The sequence below is a fragment of the Ursus arctos genome, unplaced genomic scaffold, assembly GCF_023065955.2.
Source record: "Ursus arctos isolate Adak ecotype North America unplaced genomic scaffold, UrsArc2.0 scaffold_34, whole genome shotgun sequence".
Lineage (NCBI taxonomy): Eukaryota > Metazoa > Chordata > Mammalia > Carnivora > Ursidae > Ursus > Ursus arctos.
This window is the reverse complement of record NW_026623030.1, coordinates 22,353,201-22,374,762: the sequence shown is the minus strand read 5'-3', so window position 1 is coordinate 22,374,762 and position 21,562 is coordinate 22,353,201. Positions and strand designations below refer to the sequence as shown.

General features: G+C 45.5%; 2 protein-coding genes across 12 annotated transcripts in view; one reads left to right on the top strand and one right to left on the bottom strand.

Annotated features, from left to right (window-relative positions):
• BRAP (BRCA1 associated protein) overlaps positions 1-21,562 on the bottom strand; it is a 101,560-nt gene that overhangs the window by 27,140 nt on the left and 52,858 nt on the right. The window contains exon 1 of one of the 2 annotated variants that reach the window (XM_026514891.4): positions 1,289-1,591. The exons of the other annotated variant lie outside the window; for it this stretch is intronic. Within the exon in view, the coding sequence (XP_026370676.1) occupies positions 1,289-1,370 (82 nt within the window). The 5' untranslated portion in view covers positions 1,371-1,591. Of the gene's footprint in view, positions 1-1,288; positions 1,592-21,562 lie in introns of those variants that run through there. 2 annotated transcript variants of the gene reach the window in all.
• The window catches only part of ACAD10 (acyl-CoA dehydrogenase family member 10), a 45,566-nt gene continuing 25,595 nt past the window's right edge, over positions 1,592-21,562 (top strand). For 2 of the 10 annotated variants that reach the window (XM_057306069.1, XM_057306067.1), the window contains exons 1-7: positions 1,621-1,741; positions 5,865-6,064; positions 10,409-10,557; positions 12,760-12,954; positions 17,145-17,303; positions 18,031-18,190; positions 19,366-19,507. In XM_057306069.1, coding sequence (XP_057162052.1) covers positions 5,878-6,064; positions 10,409-10,557; positions 12,760-12,954; positions 17,145-17,303; positions 18,031-18,190; positions 19,366-19,507 — 992 coding nt within the window. In that variant the 5' untranslated portion in view covers positions 1,621-1,741; positions 5,865-5,877. Of the gene's footprint in view, positions 1,742-5,864; positions 6,065-10,408; positions 10,558-12,196; positions 12,674-12,759; positions 12,955-17,144; positions 17,304-18,030; positions 18,191-19,365; positions 19,508-21,562 lie in introns of those variants that run through there. The other 8 variants (XM_048221288.2, XR_008957040.1, XM_057306068.1 and 5 more) reach the window with 8 other exon arrangements.

Below are 21,562 nucleotides of genomic sequence, written 5' to 3'. Positions count from 1 at the left end.
GAAAAGGTACCTGGAGACTCGATTGAAATACTCTTAATATAAGTTCTATCATAGCAGGAACCAGGCCTATTTTGCCCACCACTGTATCCCCAGCATTTACACCACAGTGCCTAGCACACCCTGGAAGGTCCTTCAAGTTTTGTTGAATCAGTGAATCAATGACTGACCCGTGTAGAGGTGTATACGTGCCTAATATCAAGTTAGCTGACCGTCTCAACTTAGGGATCACTTGTAGTCTTTGAAAGGTGCTTGTAACCCATTAAATCGTATTCAATTTTTAATCTGCAGCTCCGAAGTTCACACATTCAGGGGAATTTCCAAGGACACCATCTCTACCATCCCCAGGGCCCCTCCCCAAACCAAAAAGATCCTCTTGTGATAGCTTTCCAAACTCTTCCTTTCCTTCACAGCTCTTTTCATGGATGTAATTCCACCTTTATTCTGTAATTATTTAATTAATCTGTCTACCTCACTGAGCTGCTGGTACCATTAAAGCAGGGACCACGTCTGAGTCTCCAAACAACTAAAATCCCAGCAGATAGCATTCGGTAATTCATTCTTGAATAAATGTTATTGTTAGGGAATTGCTTAAGGTCCAAGGAACACAGTCATAGCTCCATTCCCCACGAAGGAGGCTGTGTGGCTGGTAATGAACAGCTCAGACTCTCAAGTCCAGCTCTGAGTTAGAATCCCAGTTTCACCACTTACAGACAATCGTGGGCAAGTCACTTAATCACTGGGCTTCAGTTTCCCAATCTGTAAAAGGCACGTACATTTCCCTAACAGAGTTGTTGTGAAGATAATTAAAGAAGACAAGGCACACAAAGTGTTCAGTACAGTGCTGCGACACAGGAAGTGTACAAACTTGAGCTAGTTACTACTGTAGTTGCAGGGCGCCTCAACAGAAATTCTTCCAAATAGGAACGATTTAATTAAACCACGAACCGTCAGCATCTCTGAGATCCAGCCTCTGCCTTCACAAAGCCTGCAGGAGAGCAACTTACACAACTTGACTCTAACCCTGGGTGGAGAGGGCGACGCGCCAGGTATAAACAAAGTGCCCGTGGGAAGGCACCAGGAGGGAGGGACCGGGAAGGGCTTCCCAGAGATGACATCCGAGAGGCCTATTTAGGATGGCTGGAATGAGACGGATCTCAACCACCTCTCAATTTCTTCCTGACACAAAGGCCCTCGCCGCCGCCTTTCCCCGGGTCCGTACTTTGGGAGGGCGAGGCTCCCGGGCCCCGGCGCGGGGCTAAACGCGAGGCTGCGAGGCCGCGGGACTCACCGGCGGCGCTGAAGCCGAAGCCGGCGGGGACGGGCGAGTGTTCCGCAAGCTCCAGTCGGATGACAACCAGTGACACACTCATAGGGCAGGCGCTGGCCGGCGCGGGCCCCGGCGGGCTCAGGCGAGGCTGGGAGGCGAGCTGAGAGGCCGAGCGGCCCAGGGTCGGCAGCGCTGCCACCGCCTCAGCGCCGCCGCCGCTGCCTCGGTAGCAGCAGCTCCGCGCGCAATCCTCCGAGCCACAACCACCCTCACTTCCGCCTCCCGGCCGCCGTCGCCGACCGCGAGGTTACGCGTGCGCGCATTAGCGCGCGCTCCGATTGGATGGGGTGGCGGCCACGTGATTGGCGTACCGGCGCGGAGGTGAGTCTGCGCTCCCTGGACGGGATCTGGAGGAGGTCGGGGAGGAGGAAGCTTGAGAAGGTTCGGGCGCTGTCTACCCCCTTACGCCGATCGGTGGGTTTGCGCCCAGGCCCGAGTTTACCCACCTGAGAGGCCGTACTCTCAGGCTACCTCCCGACGGCGAAGGGTCCCCGGGTCCGCGAGGTCTCCGAATTGTCCGAGGAACCGGGCCCTGTGGCGAGCTCTTGCCCCTTTGTTGTGTTTGACCCCTCGCTCCAGCGCTAGAGGGGTTGCTTAGTGTTAGCCACACTTGACAGATAGGTACGCAAAAGCCCAGAGAGGTCTATGCGCCTCTCTGAAGGCCTTTGAAGAATAGAGACTCGATTGCAGTGTTTCTGACTCTGTCGAGGTAGGGCGGTGGGCTGGTAAAGCGCACGGTGTTGGGAGTTAGATCTGGGCTCTGCTCCCCGCCCCATAATTTCACAAATGTTTACTGAGAGCCTAAGCACTGTTGGGGTGGTGGGGATAGTTTCGTGAATAAGGTAAACAAATAGTTCTTGCTCTAATGGAGTCGACCTTGATCGGTTGTGTGACCTTGAGCTAGGTTTTGGCATAAGAGTGGGATAATATACAACCATGAGCATGAAATAAATAGAGCCTGTGGCTCTGCATATATCATTTTTCTTAGATTCAGCTTTCTTTCCAGTATGTCAGACCGTCTTTAGCATATAGATACTGAGAGCCACAATCAGTACCTAAATGTCGCACACATGACAGGATGCTATTCCAAACACATGCTAAAAGGGTTTCTAAGATGTGTCAGCACATCCTGGACACATGTAGGTCCCTGGACTACATAGGCAGATAACATGACCACATGCTATATATGTATATGGGTTGTGACTGCATCTTATGAAATATGTTTCAATACAGACTTTATATCAGGGTTTCTCAGTCTTTGCACTATTAACATTTTGGGTCCCGATAATTCTTTGGGGTGTGTGTCCTACGCTTTATAGGATATTTAATGGCATCCCTGGCCTGACCCACTGGATACCAGTAGCACTGCCCAAGTGGTGACAACCAAAAATGTACCCAGACATTGCTAAATGTCCTCTTGGGACCAAAATCACACCCTGTTGAGAATCGCTGTGAAAATGCATATGCCATAGTCACATAGTATATGCATATAACATATGAGACCTCATATGAGCTTTTATAGTATACTACAGTAGTAGATAACATTTTTTTTCTTTTCTTTTTTAGAGAAGGAGTGGGGAGCAGAGGGAGAGTGAGATAGAAAATCTTAAGCAGGCTCCACACCCAGCAGCAGAGCCCGACTCAGGGCTTGATCTCACAACACTGAGATCATGACCTGAGCTGAAAACAAGAGTCAGATGCTAAACCAACTAAGCCACCCAGGTGTCCCAGTAGTAGATAACATTTAATAGTGTGCCAGGTACTAACTAGAGTGCTTTACATACTTTATCCCACATAATAGTAACTATATGAGACTGGTGTATAATTATTCCCATTTACAGAGGAGGAACCTGAGTCTCAGAAACTTGCTCAGGATCTCACACTCAGTAAGTGGCAAAACTAGAATTCAAACCCAGGCAATCTGATTCTAGAGCCACACTCAACCGCTACTAAACCATCTTCTTAATATGTGACAGCATGCTGTGTGCATATTTATAAAGCATAAATTAAGTAGCAAGGCTACATTATCATACTAATCTCATTCTGAAAGTCAGAAGACAAATATTCTCTATGGTACAGAAGGAAGATGCTAGTTCCAGAGAATAGTTAACTAGTGACGGGCAAGTTGGGCTTGTTACCGTTCTTTGTGGCTGTCAACAACTAAACCTGTCCCCTGCCTTCTCCTATGTTCTTTTTTTAAAAATTATTATGATATGTTACTCACCATACAGATCATCATTATCCCCTATGTTCTGATTCATCCAGTTTATTCATCCTTCCAGCTTATTTATATTGAACACTTGCTGTGTGTCTAGATGCAGTGCTAGGCCACAGGGGGATGGGTGTACACAAAGATGAAATATATACAAAGATGAAAAGATAGGCCTTGCTTTAAGGAGCTTACAATTATAGGAGCAGATAAGCATCAAAACAGTTACTCCATAATGGAGTAACTGCTCTAGTGAAGGTATGGGGAAGAAGCAATGGGAGTTTCAGGGAAAAAAAAAAAAAAAAAAAAGTAACAGAGGCTGCCTGGAAAAGAAAAAGCCTCAGGGTGCCTGGCTGGTTCACTCAGTAGAACATGAGTCTCTTGAATTCTAGCCCCATGTTGGGTGTGGAGCCTACTTTAAAAAATAAAAATAAATTAAATTTTTTTAAAAAAGTCTCTCCAGAGGAGGTGGTGAAGGTAAAGCTGAGGCCGTGATGTAAAAATGAGTGAGATGTACCAGCAGAGGAAGCGGGAAAAGCTGTCATAGTCAGTGCATAGCTACCAAAGTCTAGAGGTGGGAGAAATCAGTGTTTTGCCACTCTGAACAGTGTTGGGAAGTGGCTGGAACAGAACCATCATCTCTAGTTGGAAGGAATAAGCAAGCTGGTCATGGGAGCATTGCCCACTCATCCATTAGTACCCTCAGTGGAGATGCGAGTCAGCCCTTCAGGCCCCAGAGAGGCTTTTCATCGCTGTTAAGCCCTGACACAAAGTTTTTGACGCTTTTAAGGAGCCTATAAATAAACTCCTTCCATCATAAACTCTGGCCTCGGTGTGGGAACATAAGTAAAACTGAAAATGCAAATCAACCTTTTCAAGTGTTTCATTTCAAAACCTACCCCCCCAATCCTGCACATTTCCAATTACATGAAAAACACATAGTATCGTCTTAAAGATTTACTGCTTGAGAACCCCTTTCTCTGTAGAGTCTTCTATGGTTTATTGAATCCTGATGGCCGCACCGAAGTAACTCCCATCCAACTTACAGGCTGTCTTCCCAAACTATTTTGTTCAAACACGATTTTTAGTAAGCTTTGAAGCTATAGAAATCACACAAAAAGTGTAAAGATTTTCATGAGGAACTGATTGCAAATAGAATTTGCTTTCATTATTTTGTTTTTACCCCAGCTTTTTACTTCAGACATACAGAGCAGTTGAAAGAATAGTACAATGAATGATCTCTCATATACTCTTCATCATATGCCCATCGCCTAGATTGACGAAACATCTTGCCACATTTGGTTTATCTCTATCCCCGTATATAGGTGTATGTTTATATACATATGTGTGTGTTGTGTGAGTATGGTTTTTTTTAACTTTTTGAAAGTGTATTTAGAAAAGAGACAAAGGGAGAACAGTTAAGAGCCTGTTGCAGTGGCGTGCAGGAGGGCTGTTGGTGCAATGGAGGCGGCGTCAGTACTAGGAGGAGGTCGGTACCGGACATTCTGGGAGTATACAGAAAAGGCTTCTCATCTGTCTTTTCTGGTAGCCAGAGGAGGTTTCACAAAGGAAGTGATAGGTAAACTAAAACCTAAAGGACAATTTGGAATTAGCCGGGTAACAGGTGGAATGGAGCTGTCCAGGGCAAGGAAACAGCAGAGGCAAAGGCATGGTAGCTGGAGGAGAACATCATGTGTTTGAAGAAGCTGCATGTAGATTTTGCATGTCCACATCATCCAGATTAAGGTAAAAAAAAGAGGGAGAGTTGCTGCTGAAAGTGAGGGCAGATTTTAGAGGACCTCTGGAGGCATGTTAAGGAACTGAGAGTTTATCTTGAAGGCAATGGGGAGCCACTGAAAGTTTTAAGCGGCGTTAGGATGTGGCCAAATGTGCAGTTTTGAAGGCACACTCTTAACTCTGCTTGAAGAGTGGAGAAAGAATGAGAAGGAGTTTGAGAAGAGGCAAGGGGACCGGTTAGGGGGCTTGTTGCAATGATCTGTGGGTAGTAAGTGGAAAGAGGTAGATGGCCATTTTCAGGAGGAGGATGACAGCACAGAGCACATGAATTGAGGTGGCCATGTGGGGGGGCTGAGGAAGTCAGGGGTGAATCTGTCTTCTAGCTTGAGGAGCTAGCTGAATGATGGAGCCCTTTACTGGGCTAATGAGCTTAGAAAACAGAGTAGTCTGGGAGGGTTCAGTTCTGGTTGTGGTTTGAAGTGTCTGCGGGAGATAGTGGAGATGTCCGTTTGGCACACCTGAGCTCCCGGGTGGAGGTCTGGATTGGAGGCAGTGAAGGAAAGCTGTGCCCTGTGTCTTCTTCTCGTGCAGTCTTGGCTTCAGCATGTGCATAAGGCAGCTTTTCCAGTCCTCTCTTCTCCAATGGGCTTGGAGGGCAGCCTTCCCGAAACACACCTGGGGCAGGCACCGGCAAGCCAGGCGATGGGCACATTCTGGAGGCGGCACCTACAGAGCGGTGATTTTTGACATGGGTGGAGTTCTCATTTCTTCTCCAGGGAGAGTGGCTGCAGGTGAGCTCTTCCTTGTGTTTCATTTTTGGAGACTAGCGTCGGGGTGGGGGGGAATGAAGTGTGTAAGGGGAGGCTGAGAGGAACATTTGGGCAGCGGTGTATACCAGCGGCTGATACCCTGATTCTGGCATCAATTTCCAAGCACTTTGTGGCTGAGTACCTTGGGCAAATTATTCAACGTCTCTGAGTCTTCATTTTCTTACCGTTAAATTAAGGCTAATAATGGTACCTACCTCTTTGGGATTTGGGGAGAGTTAAGTGAAATAATTACTTGCTTAGCACAGTGAGTGCTTGACTCATCTTAAATTCACAATAAATGATGAGCTGCCATTGCTACTGTTGTTGTTGGTAGTAGTAGAATTTAACTACCTTTCTCTGAGACCCGGGCTGCTTCTCTGAGAAACGTGGTTTAGGTCCCATAAGGTCAAAACTCTAGTCTCTGATCCTTTCTTTATTGGCCTCTCCTGGTTTACTTTTTTCCTTATTCAGTCCAACTGACTTGAGTTGGATTAATTTTGGCTTCAAGTGTTAGAAAACCAAACAGAAAAGTGACTGAAACAAGATCAAAGTTTCTTTGGCACATGAAGGCTCAGGTATGTGGTAGGGGGCTAGTATGTTGCTTTGGGATATCAGGCACTCAGGCTGTTTCTATTGTATTGCTCCGCTCCGAATGCTCTTCATTTCCAGTTCCACCTCATGGTCTGTCTTCGCTGCTTCACCTCCTACCCTCACATTCGCATTCCAGCCAGCAGGAAGGAAAAAAGGCCAAAGAGCTGACTTCCTACGGTGGCTGGTTGGGCAGTTCTCTGTGCTAAGCCAACCCAAGTACAGGTTTTATATGCCCCTGAGTAAACGATTCCTATTGACCTTAAACTTGAAACAGTTACTTTATCAGCAAAAATGAGTTTGTTTGGGAATAGCAAGAGAATTGCAGTTTGGGTCAAGCAAGCTATGGCCAATACCATAGGCTAGTCCAACAAAAGAGAGGAACATTATTTTATGGAGAAAGAGGAGGAAATTGGGAGGGCTTTGTTTTGAACAAAAGTCCACTGGAGAAAGGCAGGAGTTCACGGTGATGATGATTTCTCATCAGCAGAGTTGCTGGGGTAGTGAGTTCAGCATACATCTTTCTCTTCTTGAGGCCAGGAAGTGATGATCCTTTCCCATTGGAGATTCTTCTGTTGGGGGTCCGTCACTGACGGAGTTGGACGGGTGTGAGTGCTCCCCCTGCTGGCCTCCTGGCTTCATTTCAGCGAGGTTTCCCTTCTCACGTGACCAGCTGAGCAAGCTGACTGGGAGAGCAGTTTTTTGGCTCCAACTGCAGCTGGGCTCTCAGCCTCTCTATTCCTCTGTTCATATTCCTCTGGCATTTACCGCAGGGCTGTTCGGACCTCCCCATCAGTCATCCTACTCCCCCCTCCCCAAACCTTCCTACTTGGCAGATAGCTGAATCTCCTCTTTTTATAGAAAACAAAGATCACCGGACAGGAGTTTTCTCAACTTTCTCCAGAATATCTTGAGAACCTCTTTGCTTCTCTCCACTCCATCTGCCTCAGCCCAGGGTTAGATCCCTATCTTCCCTCACCTGCACCATCACATGAGCCTCCGAACTCCTCTGTCTCTGCCTGCTGGCGCTCTGGGTTTTGCACCACCTTCCACGAACCCCCAGAATTACCTTTCTGAAATACAGATCTTATCTCCTCACTCCCTTGCTTCAAATCCTCGAGTGCCCTGCTTTGTCCCTTAGATTAAGTCCAGAAGCTTTCGCTTGGTATCCAAGGCCTCTTGCAAATTAGCCCTCACGTCCTGTGTCGCAGCATTGCCCACGTTTCAGCTGCCGTGGACTACCTGATGTTCTTTAAACTTGCCAAACACATTGACACTCTTGTATCTTTGCAAGTTCTCTCCCCGCTGCTGGCAGCTACCCTTCCCCACCCGCTCCACCTGTTCAAATCTTACTGGTACTTTTGATGGTAAGCGAATCGGCGCATTACTCACACAGTGCCTGGAGGCTTGCACGCTCAGTACATCTTGTGGTGGCTCTTAGTATGGATGTTAAGACTTCTCTTCTATGAAGGCTTCTCCGACCTCCTCCCTGGGCAGAATGTCCCCGGCTAGCATGTTCCCAGATCAGTTTAACCTTTACCAAGGTGGTTTTAGTTAGCAAACTTTTTCTGTAAAGGGCTAAGTAGGCCTTGCAAGCCATACAATCTCTGTCACAACTGTTCAGTTTTGCTGTCGTGGCAAGAAAACAGTGACAGACAGTAGTAAATGAATGGGTGCGGTTGTGTTCTAATAAAACTTTACTTACAGGGGCGCCTGGGTGGCACAGCGGTTAAGCGTCTGCCTTCGGCTCAGGGCGTGATCCCGGCGTTATGGGATCGAGCCCCACATCGGGCTCTTCTGCTGTGAGCCTGCTTCTTCCTCTCCCACTCCCCCTGCTTGTGTTCCCTCTCTCGCTGGCTGTCTCTCTCTCTGTCGAATAAATAAATAAAATCTTTAAAAAAAAAACAAAAACAAAAAAACTTTACTTACAAGAACAGATAGGAGATAGATTTGGTTCCCAGGCCGTATGTTGCATATCCTTGGTTTAGTTTGTACATCTGTGTGGTATTCCATTATATGGATGTACAATAGTTGATTTAACAAGCCATTTATTAATATACATTTAAGTTTCTGGTTTGGTTTTTTTTAAAGATTTTATTTATTTATTTGAGAGAGAGAGAATGAGTGGGGGGAGGGGCAGAGGGAGACTCAGGATTTGATCCCAAGACTTGATCCCGAGACTCTGGGATCATGACCTGAGCTGAAGGCAGATGCTTAACTAACTGAGCTACCCAGGTGCCCTCTGATTCTTCTTATTACAAGGGATTCTGCACAGCCTTGTACATATTCTTTGCTGACTTTTATAGATATATCTGTGGGAGAAATTCCTAGAAAGTGGAATTACTACATCAGATATACATTTAAAATTTTGCTCTCCATAGAGGGTGTACTTGTTTCCACTCCCATCAACAGTATATGAGAGTGCCAGTTTCCTTATGTGCTTGCCAATTCTCAGACCATAAAAAATGTTACACACTTTAGTTCTCAAATTAAACAAGTATGATTATTTGGATTGAGCTTTAAAAGTCTTGCTCTTCTCGGGGCACCTGGGTGGCTCAGTTGGTTAAACATCATCGACTCTTGGTTTTGGCTCAGGTCATGATCTCGCAGTAGTAGCACTGAGCCCCTCATCGGGCTCCATGTTCAGGGTGGAGTCAGCTTAAGATTCTTTCTCTCTTCCCCTTAGCCCGTTCCCACTCTCCTGCATGCATGCTCTCTCTTTCTCTCTCTCTCTCAAAAAAAAAAAAAAAAGGTCTTGCTATTCTCGAAAGATATAGATCAGATTAGTAACATCAATTATTTCTGAAGAATGAGATTGCTTTGGGGCACCTGGGTGACTCAGTCGGTTAAGCATCTGCCTTCAGTTCAGGTCACGATCCCAGGGTCCTGGGATTGAGTCCCACATCAGACTCCCTGCTTGCCAGGGAGCCTGCCTCTCCCCTGCTTGTGAGCTCTCTCTCTAATAAATTAGTAAAATCTTAAAAAAAAAAAAAAAAAAAGAAAAAAAGAATGAGATTGCTTGTCATTTTACTTTCTTTTTTTTATACTTTCTATAGTCAGATATTTTCAGTGCACAGGCCCTACTTTATCAAAACAAAAACAATGTGTAAAGCTCATTATGTCTTAGAAATAATTATGATTGCTTTATATATTTTTGCCCCATAGCAGCTGTATTCTAGAAAGAAAAAACAACCTCGTACAAGAAAGAGCAGCCCATCCAAAGGTTCCCAGTGTACACGAATGCTGATCCATTCACTGCCTGAGCTCCTCGTGGATAAAATTTTCTTCTTTAGTCTACAAAGACAACATCCCCCAAGCGAACGTTTCCGAGTACCAGCAGCCCTGCAGCCATACAGGGGTACTACAGTTTATAAAATGACAGGCTTGTTTGCGAGTGCTGGCAGAATCCAGCTTATTATGCATGTATTTCCTTACTACATGCCAGGACCGTGTGAGGGAGCCAGCTAATGAGAGACCTGGGAAGAAAATGCATAGCGCAGCGTCCAGAGTCTCGGCAAGCAGGCGGTGAGGACCAGACACTTAGCAGCGGTGTCCCTGCCGTGTCACTGTTGCCTTGGAGGCCTAAGGCTGAGTTCTGCATTTCCTGAATTTGTTCAGATTCCCAGCAGAACCCACCCGGTACCACAAGCAGGGACTGGTACAGCAGTTCCCCCAGAGTTTCGCGGAGCCCAGCCATCTGTCGATGTACTTCAGTTATTGCGTATTTTATTCCTATAGAATGGGAACTACAAAATCATATCCCTCCTGGAACTATACGGAAGGCCTGGATCTTAGGCGGTGAAAACGGGCCCTGGATGAAACTTATGAGGGGAGAGATAACAACAGAGGATTTCCTGCAAGAATTTGGGAGCCTCTGCTCTGAAATTGTGAGTGACAAACACACTCGAATTTACATATTCTTTTTGCCAAATGGGTGGATGCCATAGTCACTCATTAAGTTGATTAAACTGCAAATAAAGAAGAAAAAACCTAATAATCTATGATGAGTTTTTTTGTTTCTTTGTTTTTTTTAATATATCAAGTTTTTCTTTCTTTATTTATTTTTTGGTTGGTTTTTTTCAAGTTTTTATTTAAATTTTAGTTGGTTAACATGCAGTGTAATATTAGTTTCAGGAGTAGAATTTAGTGGTTCATCACTTGCATGTAACAGCCAGTGCTTATCACAAGTGCGCTCCTTAATGCCCATCACCCATTTGCATTATAAGTTTTTAATGTATTTCTTCCATCCCCAGGTACTCAGCTTTAGCTACATATATGAATAAGTATAAGTATTCTTTACCAAGCTCTGCCATCAGCTGTTGTCCATCTGTAACGGGAGCTGTCTGCATAACGGCTTCGATCAGAAAGTTTATTTAGAGCAATAATAAGGGGCTACTGGGTGGCTCAGTCGGTCGAGTGTGCCACTCTTGATTTTGGCTCGGGTCATGCTCTCAGGGTTGTGGGATCGAGCCTCATGTTGGGCTCCATGCTCAGTGTGGAGTCTGCTTGAGACACTCTCTCCCTCTGCTTCTGCCCCTCCCGCTCATGTTGTCTCTCTTCTCTCTCAAATAAATAAATTAAATCTTTAAAAAAAATTTTTTAATCTGAAAAAATAAAGCAATAATATTGAAACTTTTCTCTGTACTATGCATTATTCTAAGTTCTTTTTTTTTTTTTTTTAAAGATTTTATTTGTTTCAGTGAGAGAGACAGAGACACCGAGAACAAGCACTAGTGGGGAGGAAAGGGAGAAGCAGGCTCTCCGCTGAGCAGGGAGCCTGACACGGGGCTCGATCCCAGGACCCTGGGGATCATGACCTGAGCTGAAGGCAGCCGCTTAAGTGACTGAGCCACCTCGGCGTCCTTGTACTAAGTTCTTTGTTTACATTAACTCAAGTGTAGACTTCACAGTAATCCTACTAAAATATGATTTAAAATACAGTAAACAAAGTTCTGTGGCTCAGTGGAGGTAATGGTTGCACAATAATGAATGTCCTTAATGCCACCCAACTACACACTTAAAGTGGTTAAAATAGTAAATGTTATGTCTCTTTTACCACAATTTCAAATATATATGTAAAACATTGTGGTAAATGAAAGAAAGCAGCTGGTCAAACAAGACCACATATTGTATGATTCCATTTATATGAAATGCCCAGAGTAGGGAAATCTATAGGAACAGAAAGTACGTTACTGATATTCTAGGACTGAGAGTATTGGGGAGTGGGGGGTGGAATGGGGAATGACTGCCAATATATATGGGGTTTCTTTTCAGGGTGATGAAAATGGTCTAAAATTGATTGTGGTGATGGGCACACATTTGTGAACATCGTAAAAACTTTGAATCGTACAATTTATGGGTGAATTGTGCGGTATATGAATTGTATTTCAATGAAGCTGTTCTATAGTATGTGTGTATGTGTGTGTATGTGTGTGATTGTGTAAAATAGCAGACTTGCCTTGGCAGATTTTGAAATATGATGAGAGTTTTCATTTTTTTTAAAGATTTTATTTATTTATTCGACAGAGATAGAGACAGCCAGCGAAAGAGGGAACACAAGCAGGGGGAGTGGGAGAGGAAGAAGCAGGCTCATAGCAGAGGAGCCTGATGTGGGGCTCGATCCCATAACGCCGGAATCACGCCCTGAGCCAAAGGCAGATGCTTAACCGCTGTGCCACCCAGGTGCCCCTGAAATATGATGAGAGTTTTCAAAACCTACATGGATTGAATTTAAAAAACGGAAAACGAGTCAGAAACTGAAGTTTATAGTGGTGATGCTGAGGTGATAAAAAATCATTACGTGTCTTCCGGATCGTTAAGAATTAAATTTGATGTGCTTCATATACCTTTGGAGTCGATGCTTTTGAAGATTGCCAATCCATGCGTGAAATAAAGAATTCATGTAACTGGAATATTGATATAAATAACTCCATTCTCTCACCATTGGCACTTGAAGTCCGTCTTCACAACCTTGTTCGTAAGGCCGAAGGAGAATTCCTTTAGGTAGCAATATTTCCCTCTTGTTGGTGATAAGCTGTTCCTCCTACTCTTAATTATTGTTCATTCTCCTCTCCCCTCCCCCCTTTTAGGCGAAGACCTCCGTACCTGTGGGCTCCTTTTTCTCTCTGCTGACCAGTGAGCAAGTGGCAAAGCAGTTCCCAGTGATGACTGAGGCCATCACCCAGATTCGGGCAAAAGGCCTGCGGACTGCAGTCTTGAGCAATAATTTTTATCTTCCCAGTGGGAAAAGCTTTTTGCCCCTGGACCGGAAACAGTTTGATGTGGTAAGCTTGAAGTGATCCAGACAATAACAACAGAGTCTCTGTCCTTGCTTCAGATTGCGCCATTAAACGCTGCCTTTTAGCAGGTCTTGAGTGAGTGGGTTTTCTTATTCAGACGAACTTGACTAAATTAGGCATAGCCATAACAGGATGAAAAAAGGACTTTAAAAAAGGTCACTGAGCTCTCAGCAAAGTCCAGTATTTTGGGGGTTTGAGAACTGGTTGAAACCTCAGCTTTAGAGACTCTTTCACATTCTGAATTTGAACCTTATTCCTCACATAACACACACATTTCCTTTGGCCCTCACATCTTAAAGGGCCGGTTGAACTTTTCTCTTCAAAGACCAACCCTGTTGCGGAGCCTGGCTGGCTCAGTCGGAAGGGTGTGCAAATACTGATCCCAGGGTCATGAGTTCGAGCCCCATGTTGGGTGTAGAGATTAAATAAATAAATATCTTTTAAAAGATTTTATTTATTTGTCAGAGAGAGAGGGGGAGAGAGCACACATGCAGGGGGAGCTGCAGGCAGAGGGAGAAGCAGACTTCCCGCTGAGCAAGGAGGCTGATTCGGGACTAGATCCCAGGACTCTGGGATCATGACCTGAGCCGAAGGCAGACACTTAACCAACTTAGCCACCCAGGCGTCCCTAAAAAAATACTTTTTAAAAAAGAAAAAAAGGGGGGTGCCTAGGTGGCTCAGTTGGCTAAGCAATCTGACTCTTGATTTTGGCTCAGGTCATGATCTCAGAATCATGATCTCAGGGTTGTGAGATCGAGCCCCTGCTTAAGATGATTCTCTCTCTCTCCCTCTCCCTTTGCCCCTCCCCCCCCTCAAAAAAAGAAAAAAAGACCAATGATGCTGCCCTCTATTTCTGTGGCATTAATCCCGAGACCAGTGCTGTCTAACAAAACTTCCTGCAGTAATGGAAGTATCCAATGTGGTTGCTACTAGTCACATATGCACTTGAAATGTGGCTAGTATCACTGAAGAACTGAATTTTATTTCATTTTTATTAGTTTGAGTGTAAATAATCCCGTATGGCCGGTGGTTACTGCATTGGATAGCCCAGCGCTAGACTATCAAACTACACTGAGAACATACTGAGATGGTCTTCTCTGCCCGGAGGTTATAATACCTACAAAGGATTCCCATTTCCCCAAGAGAAAATAGATTATCATCCTGCGATAGATATGAATTATTTATAGATGACCTGCTTGTACTTCAGTTAGGAAATAAATTCGTGTGGAGCAGTTACTGTGTGCGGGGTGCTGGCTCGGCGTGAAGGGATTCCGTGATACCGTCACACGCGACAAGCAGTCCTCCCTCTGGAAGCGCACTTGCTACGTTCCAAGTGCTCAGTCCCCACATGTGGTTAGTGCATGGCTACTGTATTGGGCAGTGCGGATACAGCACTTCCACCACTGCAGAGGGTGCTGTCGGACAGTGCTACTTCAGAACGTAAAATCTAGTAGAATTGACAGGCGGAAAGTCGGAGCACAAAGGTTGGAAATTAACCTCCCGACCTAGTGCTGTTTTCACCTTCCACATCCTCCTTCCTTCTTGTAGAAAGCCTATCAGAGATAGAGTCCTCTCCCCTCTGGACACTTTGCCTGGCTCCCCACCTGCTTTGATTATTGGTTTCCCCACAGTACACACACACACCTCTTCCAGGCTCCCTCCCTGCGAGCGCTCCGAACCCCAGCCAGATGCAATCCTGTCTCTGCAACTTGCAAACCGTGGACAGTAGCTTTGCTGCCTTGAACCTCAGCTTCCTCATCTGTAATTCAGGAATAGCAATTTCTTTGTGTAGGGCAGCTGTGTGCATCCCACAGAAGAATGCATGCAAAGCTCTCTGCATGATCCTGGCACATGGCAGTTATTTTCAGAGATTCCTTCCATCCAGTGCAGCTATAGGAATGATATCTTCATCTGAACCACTGAAGCTGGTCAGGCTCCACACCGAGCCCTCCAAATGAAGCTACAATTTAAAAGCTACAAATTAAAAGACCCATGAGCTTCTTTAAAAAAAATGGATGTGTTTATTTAGACTTCACAGGCTTTCTGGCGTGTGCTTTCCAGCAGCTTTTCTGGTGGGTTTTCATATCTTAGGTCTGCAGGAGACCTGGAATTTTAAAAGTATTTCCTCAAGGGCATTGGTTTAGGTTTTTGTTCTCTAAAGCTCTAAGGCACATGCACACATACACAACATTTGATGGAATATAGAGAGTGTAAGCAATCCTGTAATCTCTGTTTATATTAGAGGCTGAAATCTTCAACCAGTATTATAGGAATCTGTCTTGGCTTTAAAATTTTTTAATCTAATTTTTTAAAAAGATTTTATTTATTTATTTATTTGACAGACAGACAGACAGAGAGTACACAAGCAGGGGGAACAGGCAGATGGGGAGGGAGAAGCAGGCTCCATGCGGGGCTGGATCCCAGGACCCTGGGATCATGACCTGAGCTGACGGTAGACGTTTACCCATCTGAGCCACTCAGGTACCCCTCATCTAATTTTTTTTAATTAAAAAAATTTTTTACATTGGGTTTTATTATGAAAACCCACATAACATAAAATTTACCATCGTAACAATTTTTAAGTGTTCAGTAGCATTAAGTATATTCATGTTGTTATGAAATAAATCTCCAGAACTTTTTCAGCTTGCAAAACAGAACAGAAAGAGAAGGCCAGGGATCTTATCAAACTTAAATCTGAAGAATTTTTTCACTTCCCCAACACAGTGACTCTCAGTGTAGTGGCTCCTGAGAGATGTCTGCTCATGAGAACTCGGCCCTGTCCCCTTGGCTCCGTGCCCCGTCTCATCTGTCTCAGCTAGCACACCCTCCCTTGCAGCACGGACCCTGGTCTGTGTCTGAAACACCCAGCTTCTTTGCTACCCACTATTGACATAGTCTTTATATGGAGCTTGTCTTTTTTAGCTCATTCAGGTGCTTAAGAGACAGGGAAGACTAAGTAGAGAGGTCCTATGTATTCAGAACATTTATTTACCTGAAAGGGCAGCTCTCACCCAACCCTGAACAATGCAGTGTGGAGTAGAGGAAGAGGCCCTCAGGTTTGTCCTTGGTCTTGGAGAATGTGATTCCTTCCAGGAGGGAGCAGGGATTGAGTTCTAGTCCCAGGGTAGACCAGAGGATAGCGGGTCTAGTCCTCTGTGGCTGTTTTAGGCCCACTAAAGGAGGTTAAGTTCCGGGGACAGTGTGAGGACCTGCATGGGGTTGATGGATCAGAGGTAGCCTGGCACCGGGACAGCTTTTGCAGGGTGCTCCTGCACCCGTGGCAGCCCCCCCTTCCCCCTGCTAGTTCCAGATCACATACACGGTTGAAGCAAGGCTATCAGGACACAGGGAGCTCTTCGCGTAAAAGTAATAGTGTCTTTGCCACGAACAGTCTCTTTGGCATCTGTCCTAAGTTGAGGATGGCTGTTTTGTGTTTTAGCTTCTGAAGTACAGACGTTAAGGTCATGTGTCTTTTGTAGGAGTAACCAGTGCCTTCTTTCTGAAAAAATGGTGAAGTACTTTTCCTAAAGCTCTTCTGAGTAGCCACAATATCTAACATTAGCAAAATGCTTTGTCATTGTGGGACTCACTCAACTTCCGTTTCAAGTTCTCGACAACCGCGACAGTAGGTAAGACAGCTATTAGGATCCCCGTGTTACTGAGGAGGACACGGAGGCCCATCACAGGCTCGCTGTTTGCACAAGGTCACAAACTCTGGTTTTCTGAGCTTTCCCCCAGGTGGGAATCCAGTATTTCCATATCCAGCTTTTATTTATTTATTTATTTATTTATTTATTTATTTATTTATTTATTTTAAAAAAGATTTTATTTATTTATTCGACAGACAGAGATAGAGACAGCCAGCGAGAGAGGGAACACAAGCAGGGGGAGTGGGAGAGGAAGAAGCAGGCTCATAGCGGAGGAGCCTGATGTGGGGCTATATCCAAGAACGCCGGGATCACGCCCTGAGCCGGAGGCAGACGCTTAACCGCTGTGCCACCCAGGCGCCCCCATGCTTTTAAAAGCAACATCATTTTATATCATAACACTCTTCAGTTACTTGTTATATCAAATCTCAACTGTCCTGATACTATTCTTTTCAAAAACAATGGCAGAACGCATGTGGGAGCACCACCTTTAGAGGCACTCACCTCTCATTCCTGTCCCTCGCACAGGTCGTGGAATCCTGCCTAGAAGGTCTCTGTAAGCCAGACCCCAGGATCTACAAGCTGTGCTTGGAGCGGCTTGGCCTGCAGCCTTCTGAGTCCATTTTTCTCGATGATCTTGGGCCGAATCTAAAAGCAGCCGCCAGCCTGGGCATTCACACCATTCAGGTAACAGTCAACTATTTTCTGAACCCCTGCTGTGCACCAGGCACTAGCCTAAGCATTTCGTGCAGTCCTGTTCACAATCATAGTTATGTTTAGTGGTTTTCCCCCATGCTGCTGTAGTCTTATTTTTTTTAATTAATTAGAAAATCTATGTGATGAGCCATTCGCATTTGCAAAGGGAAGTAGGACAAACACATACTAAGAAGGCCTTTTGAGAGAAGAATTACACAAGGAGGTGGACGGCAGGCTTAAGACATTGGGATGGCAGTTAGGCTGTCCTAGGGACACTGTTCTGGGTGGAGCCAGCAGCAACCAGCCACACGACCACCCAGATCATGGCTGTGAAGCGTGAGAAGCCACATGAGAGGAGGTCTCCGACCGGCTTCCTATGTTTGGGTTTTCACTATGAAGCTGACAGGCCGTTGGGACAGGGTGGGGGCCGCAGCACAGTATGCTGCCCTCCTGGCATGAACGAGCATCATGGACTCTTACCTGGCTGGCACTCTTCCCAGCAGAGAGGAAAGTTAAGTGTGGTTAGGAATTAAATGGGAAGAGGAAGCTCCTTCTATAGCTCCCTTGTTAGCTGAATATGCTGGCCTCCAAAGTCTCCTTGCTCAGAGACCTGACTTCTTGGCTATCTCCCTCTAAAGAACTACCTTTTTAGAGAACAGACCGGAGGCCAGGTCAGGGCTGACTGGTGACACACGTTCAATATTCTCTTTGAAACCAGGTTGATGACCCAGAGACTGCCGTAAAGGAATTAGAAACCCTTTTGGGCTTTACATTGAGAATGGTTATTCCAAACACTGGCCCTGTGAGAAAGACAGTGGAAATTCCACGAGATTCCTTGGAGAAGTACCTCAAAGACTTACTGGGGACCCAAAGCACAGGTATTCCATGTTTGGATTTTGCTGACTCTCTCCAGGCTCGGCTTTCAGTCTGGTTCTCCCTTTCAGACCCCGGTGGAGTATGCCAGAGACAGAGGCAGTGGTGAGGAAAACAGCCATTGGGCTCAGTGGATCCGAGTGCAGCTTTCAGTCTTGCTTGGGAAAAAGCATTAACCCCCAAAGGTCATGCGCCCCCTCTTCCACCTGAGACCATGGTGTCGTGTCGCAGGGACCCCCTGGGACCTGGGGCCGGTGGTGTGTGCCCAGGGGCGCTGGAGTGTGTCGGATTGTTTTGAGATGTGGAGGTGACTTAAGCTGACTGAGTTGACAATGAGACAAGTTGCCTCCCATCTCCTTGAAGGTCACTCTTTCATTCTTTGAATTTCACCCTCGGAAAAACAGCTGCCCCGGGGGCTTTTGAAGACCTGTCCACCTGGTGATAAAGTCTTGCCTCCACCCAGTCTATCCTTGAAGAAGGCTTTTTGTGTGGAGCTTCACAGTTCTGTTCTCCAGGGGCTGGATTGTTCTTAGGGCCTCTTGTACCACTGAGGGGCCCTTTTGGAGCAGGCCAGCAAACTCAGGCAACCTCTCGTTGCCTGCTCTTCCGACCATGTGAGACGAATCTATGTCCAGAGTTCAGTCTTGTTACAAAGCTGTGGGTTAATTAGAATGTTCCTGGGCGGGAGCCATAGAGTTCAGCACACTGGGGTGGGAGCGCGAGTCTCATGAAAGCACTTTGGCCCAGGCTCTAGGCCTCAGCAGAAGCTCCTTTCAGCCGCCGCGCCAGTGTCAGGCGCAGTTTGGCTGTGTGGCTGAGGGACACACGAGGGCACTTTTCATCCTCAGGCTTAAAGCATTCCGTTTCGCCTGATGGGTTGCCACGACTGTGCTTGTGGCTGATGAACAGAACCAAAAGCTTTCTTCCCAGAGCCGGAGTTGGCAAGAGGGACAAAATTGGACACCTGTACAAAGTGATAGAAACGGAGTGGCCTTTGCCACATGGTAGTGGACCTGAGCACAGGGCCAGGTACGCCTGGGACTCAGCACTTCTGGTCCCCGAGGAGGTGCATCCCAAATCAGAATGTTCTGCACCCCAAATGTGGTACTCATTAGAAAGCAGGAATGCCCAGCTCTGTCCTTCAGAACTGCTTTCGTTTCCTTGGTTTTCAAACTTGCAGGCCCATTGGAACTCCTTCAGTTTGATCACGGCCAGTCCAATCCAACCTACTACATCAGGCTCGGTAACCACCAGCTGGTTCTGAGGAGGAAGCCCCCGGGGACACTCGTTCCATCCACCCATGCAGTGGAGAGGGAGTTCAGGTAAGTTCTCAGAGCTGGGGTGTCCTTACCCCCCGGCCCTCGTGGCTCAGCCCCGAACTGACAAGCCAGCACTCCGTCAGAGGGCCCTGACACATTTAAATCTGCAAGGGTGAATTTCTAAAATTATTTCCAATAAGAACATGCAACCTGATTTTATTCAGAAGTTTGTTTTCTCTTTTCCATACCTATACCTCTAGAAAACTAGACTTTTTGGGGAACCTCTGGGTGAAAAAAGGCATTCCTAAAATACTCACTAGTCTTACCCTTGAGTCTTAAAGACAGACTGTTAATCTTATATTCAATGTATCAGTGGGGCTGAGGCCAAAACAAGTATGGCCATGAGGTGATAGTGGGCGGTGGGCATGTGGGGGTTTGTCATATGAATCTCTCTACTGAGGTATGTTTGAAATTTTCCATAATAAAATATGTAAAAGAATAAATATATTACAACCTCCCAACCCCTTTGCAAATAGGATAATTTAGACATAGTAGGTTGAAAAAAAAAACCTAGCTCCAAACTCTTTGAGAGAGAGATGAAAATTCTGGATGGGCCCCAGTGGGAGGCTTACTGTCCTGAAAGCCTTTCTCTTCCTCTGCTTCCTTCTTCCTTGCAGCCCAGGACGCTCTGCAGAAGGAGTGTTGCAGAGTCGTAAGGGAAATGTGATGTCGTCTCTTGGCCCCTTCTTGTTCGCACTGTTTCCTGTCTCTCCTTTGGACTTTTTAGTTCTTGGAATCTGACTTCTCCAAGTATTATAGGCACTGGTGACTGATGACTATGAAGCCTTAGGGGGTCATCAGAGGAGAAAACCTAGAGCTATTTCTGAGCATTTGTCTATGTGCCCACACAGGAGGTGGTGTGTGTTTATAGGAGGGAAACCCTAAAAGTGTGAAGCCCCCACTCCATTCTTATGCCTCCTGCTTGCAAACGCTCTCTGACCATTCCCAGAGGTACTGAGGAATTCTGGGGTGCTACAGTGACACTTCCGAAAATCCAGGAATGCAGGGACTTTCCATATTAGTGCAGGAATAAAATGTGCATTTGAAGATGAAATCTAATGTGGTATCTGCTTATAAAGTGCCAAGTATAAATTTGAACAATTTGGGAAATTTTAGAAAGCAGCATGACACAATTTATTAAAAACCTCAGAGTAGTCACACTTTTAGATCTAATAATTCCAGTTAGAGGAATGTCTCTTTAAAAAATAATTCTCAACAGGGAAAACAGCTTTATGCATTAATACTGCCACCACAATGTTTATAATAAAAAATTGGAAACAGCCTAGTGGTAATCAAGAAATGATTAAACCTTGGCATAGCTACTTGTTGCAACAACGACAACAAGTGTAACAGCCCACATTTACTGAGTGTTTAATATGAGCCAGGCACTATAATAAATGCTTTCGATGTAATGTTAACCCAAAGCATTCTCACAACAACTCATGATACCTTACTATTATCCCCATTTTACTGGCGAGGGAATCGAGGCTTAAAGACGTTAAACAACATCCCCCGGACACACAACTAGCATGTGAGTGACGGAGTTTGGCCTCACACCCGGGGGCAGTAGGATTCCACAGCCCAGCCTTAATGACTGTGCTGTTACTGCAGCCAACAAAAGTACACTTAAATAACACAGAAATGTCATGATAAAATTGTGATAAAAACAGATACAAACCACATGCAGTAGTACCCTATGTTTTGTATTTTTTTTTAGTACTCTCTACACCCAACATGCGGCTCAGACCCACAACCCTGAGACTAGGCATTGCACGCTCCAGCGACTAAGCCAGGTAGTTGCCCCTAATTATGTTTTTTTAAAAGACTTCTGCACAGAAACAAAAATATTAGAAAGGAACGTACCAACATATCTACCATGTTGGCGTAGCATGTTACTTACTGTCCTTCAGCTGTGAGTGACAGAAACCCACCTAGACTGACTTAAGTGTTTTTTTATTTTTTATTTTTTAATAGGAGAGGTAAAAATATATTGGCTTCATAATTTAAAATCTTTCAGGCATGACTAGATCCAAATAATATCACCAGGACGCATTCATT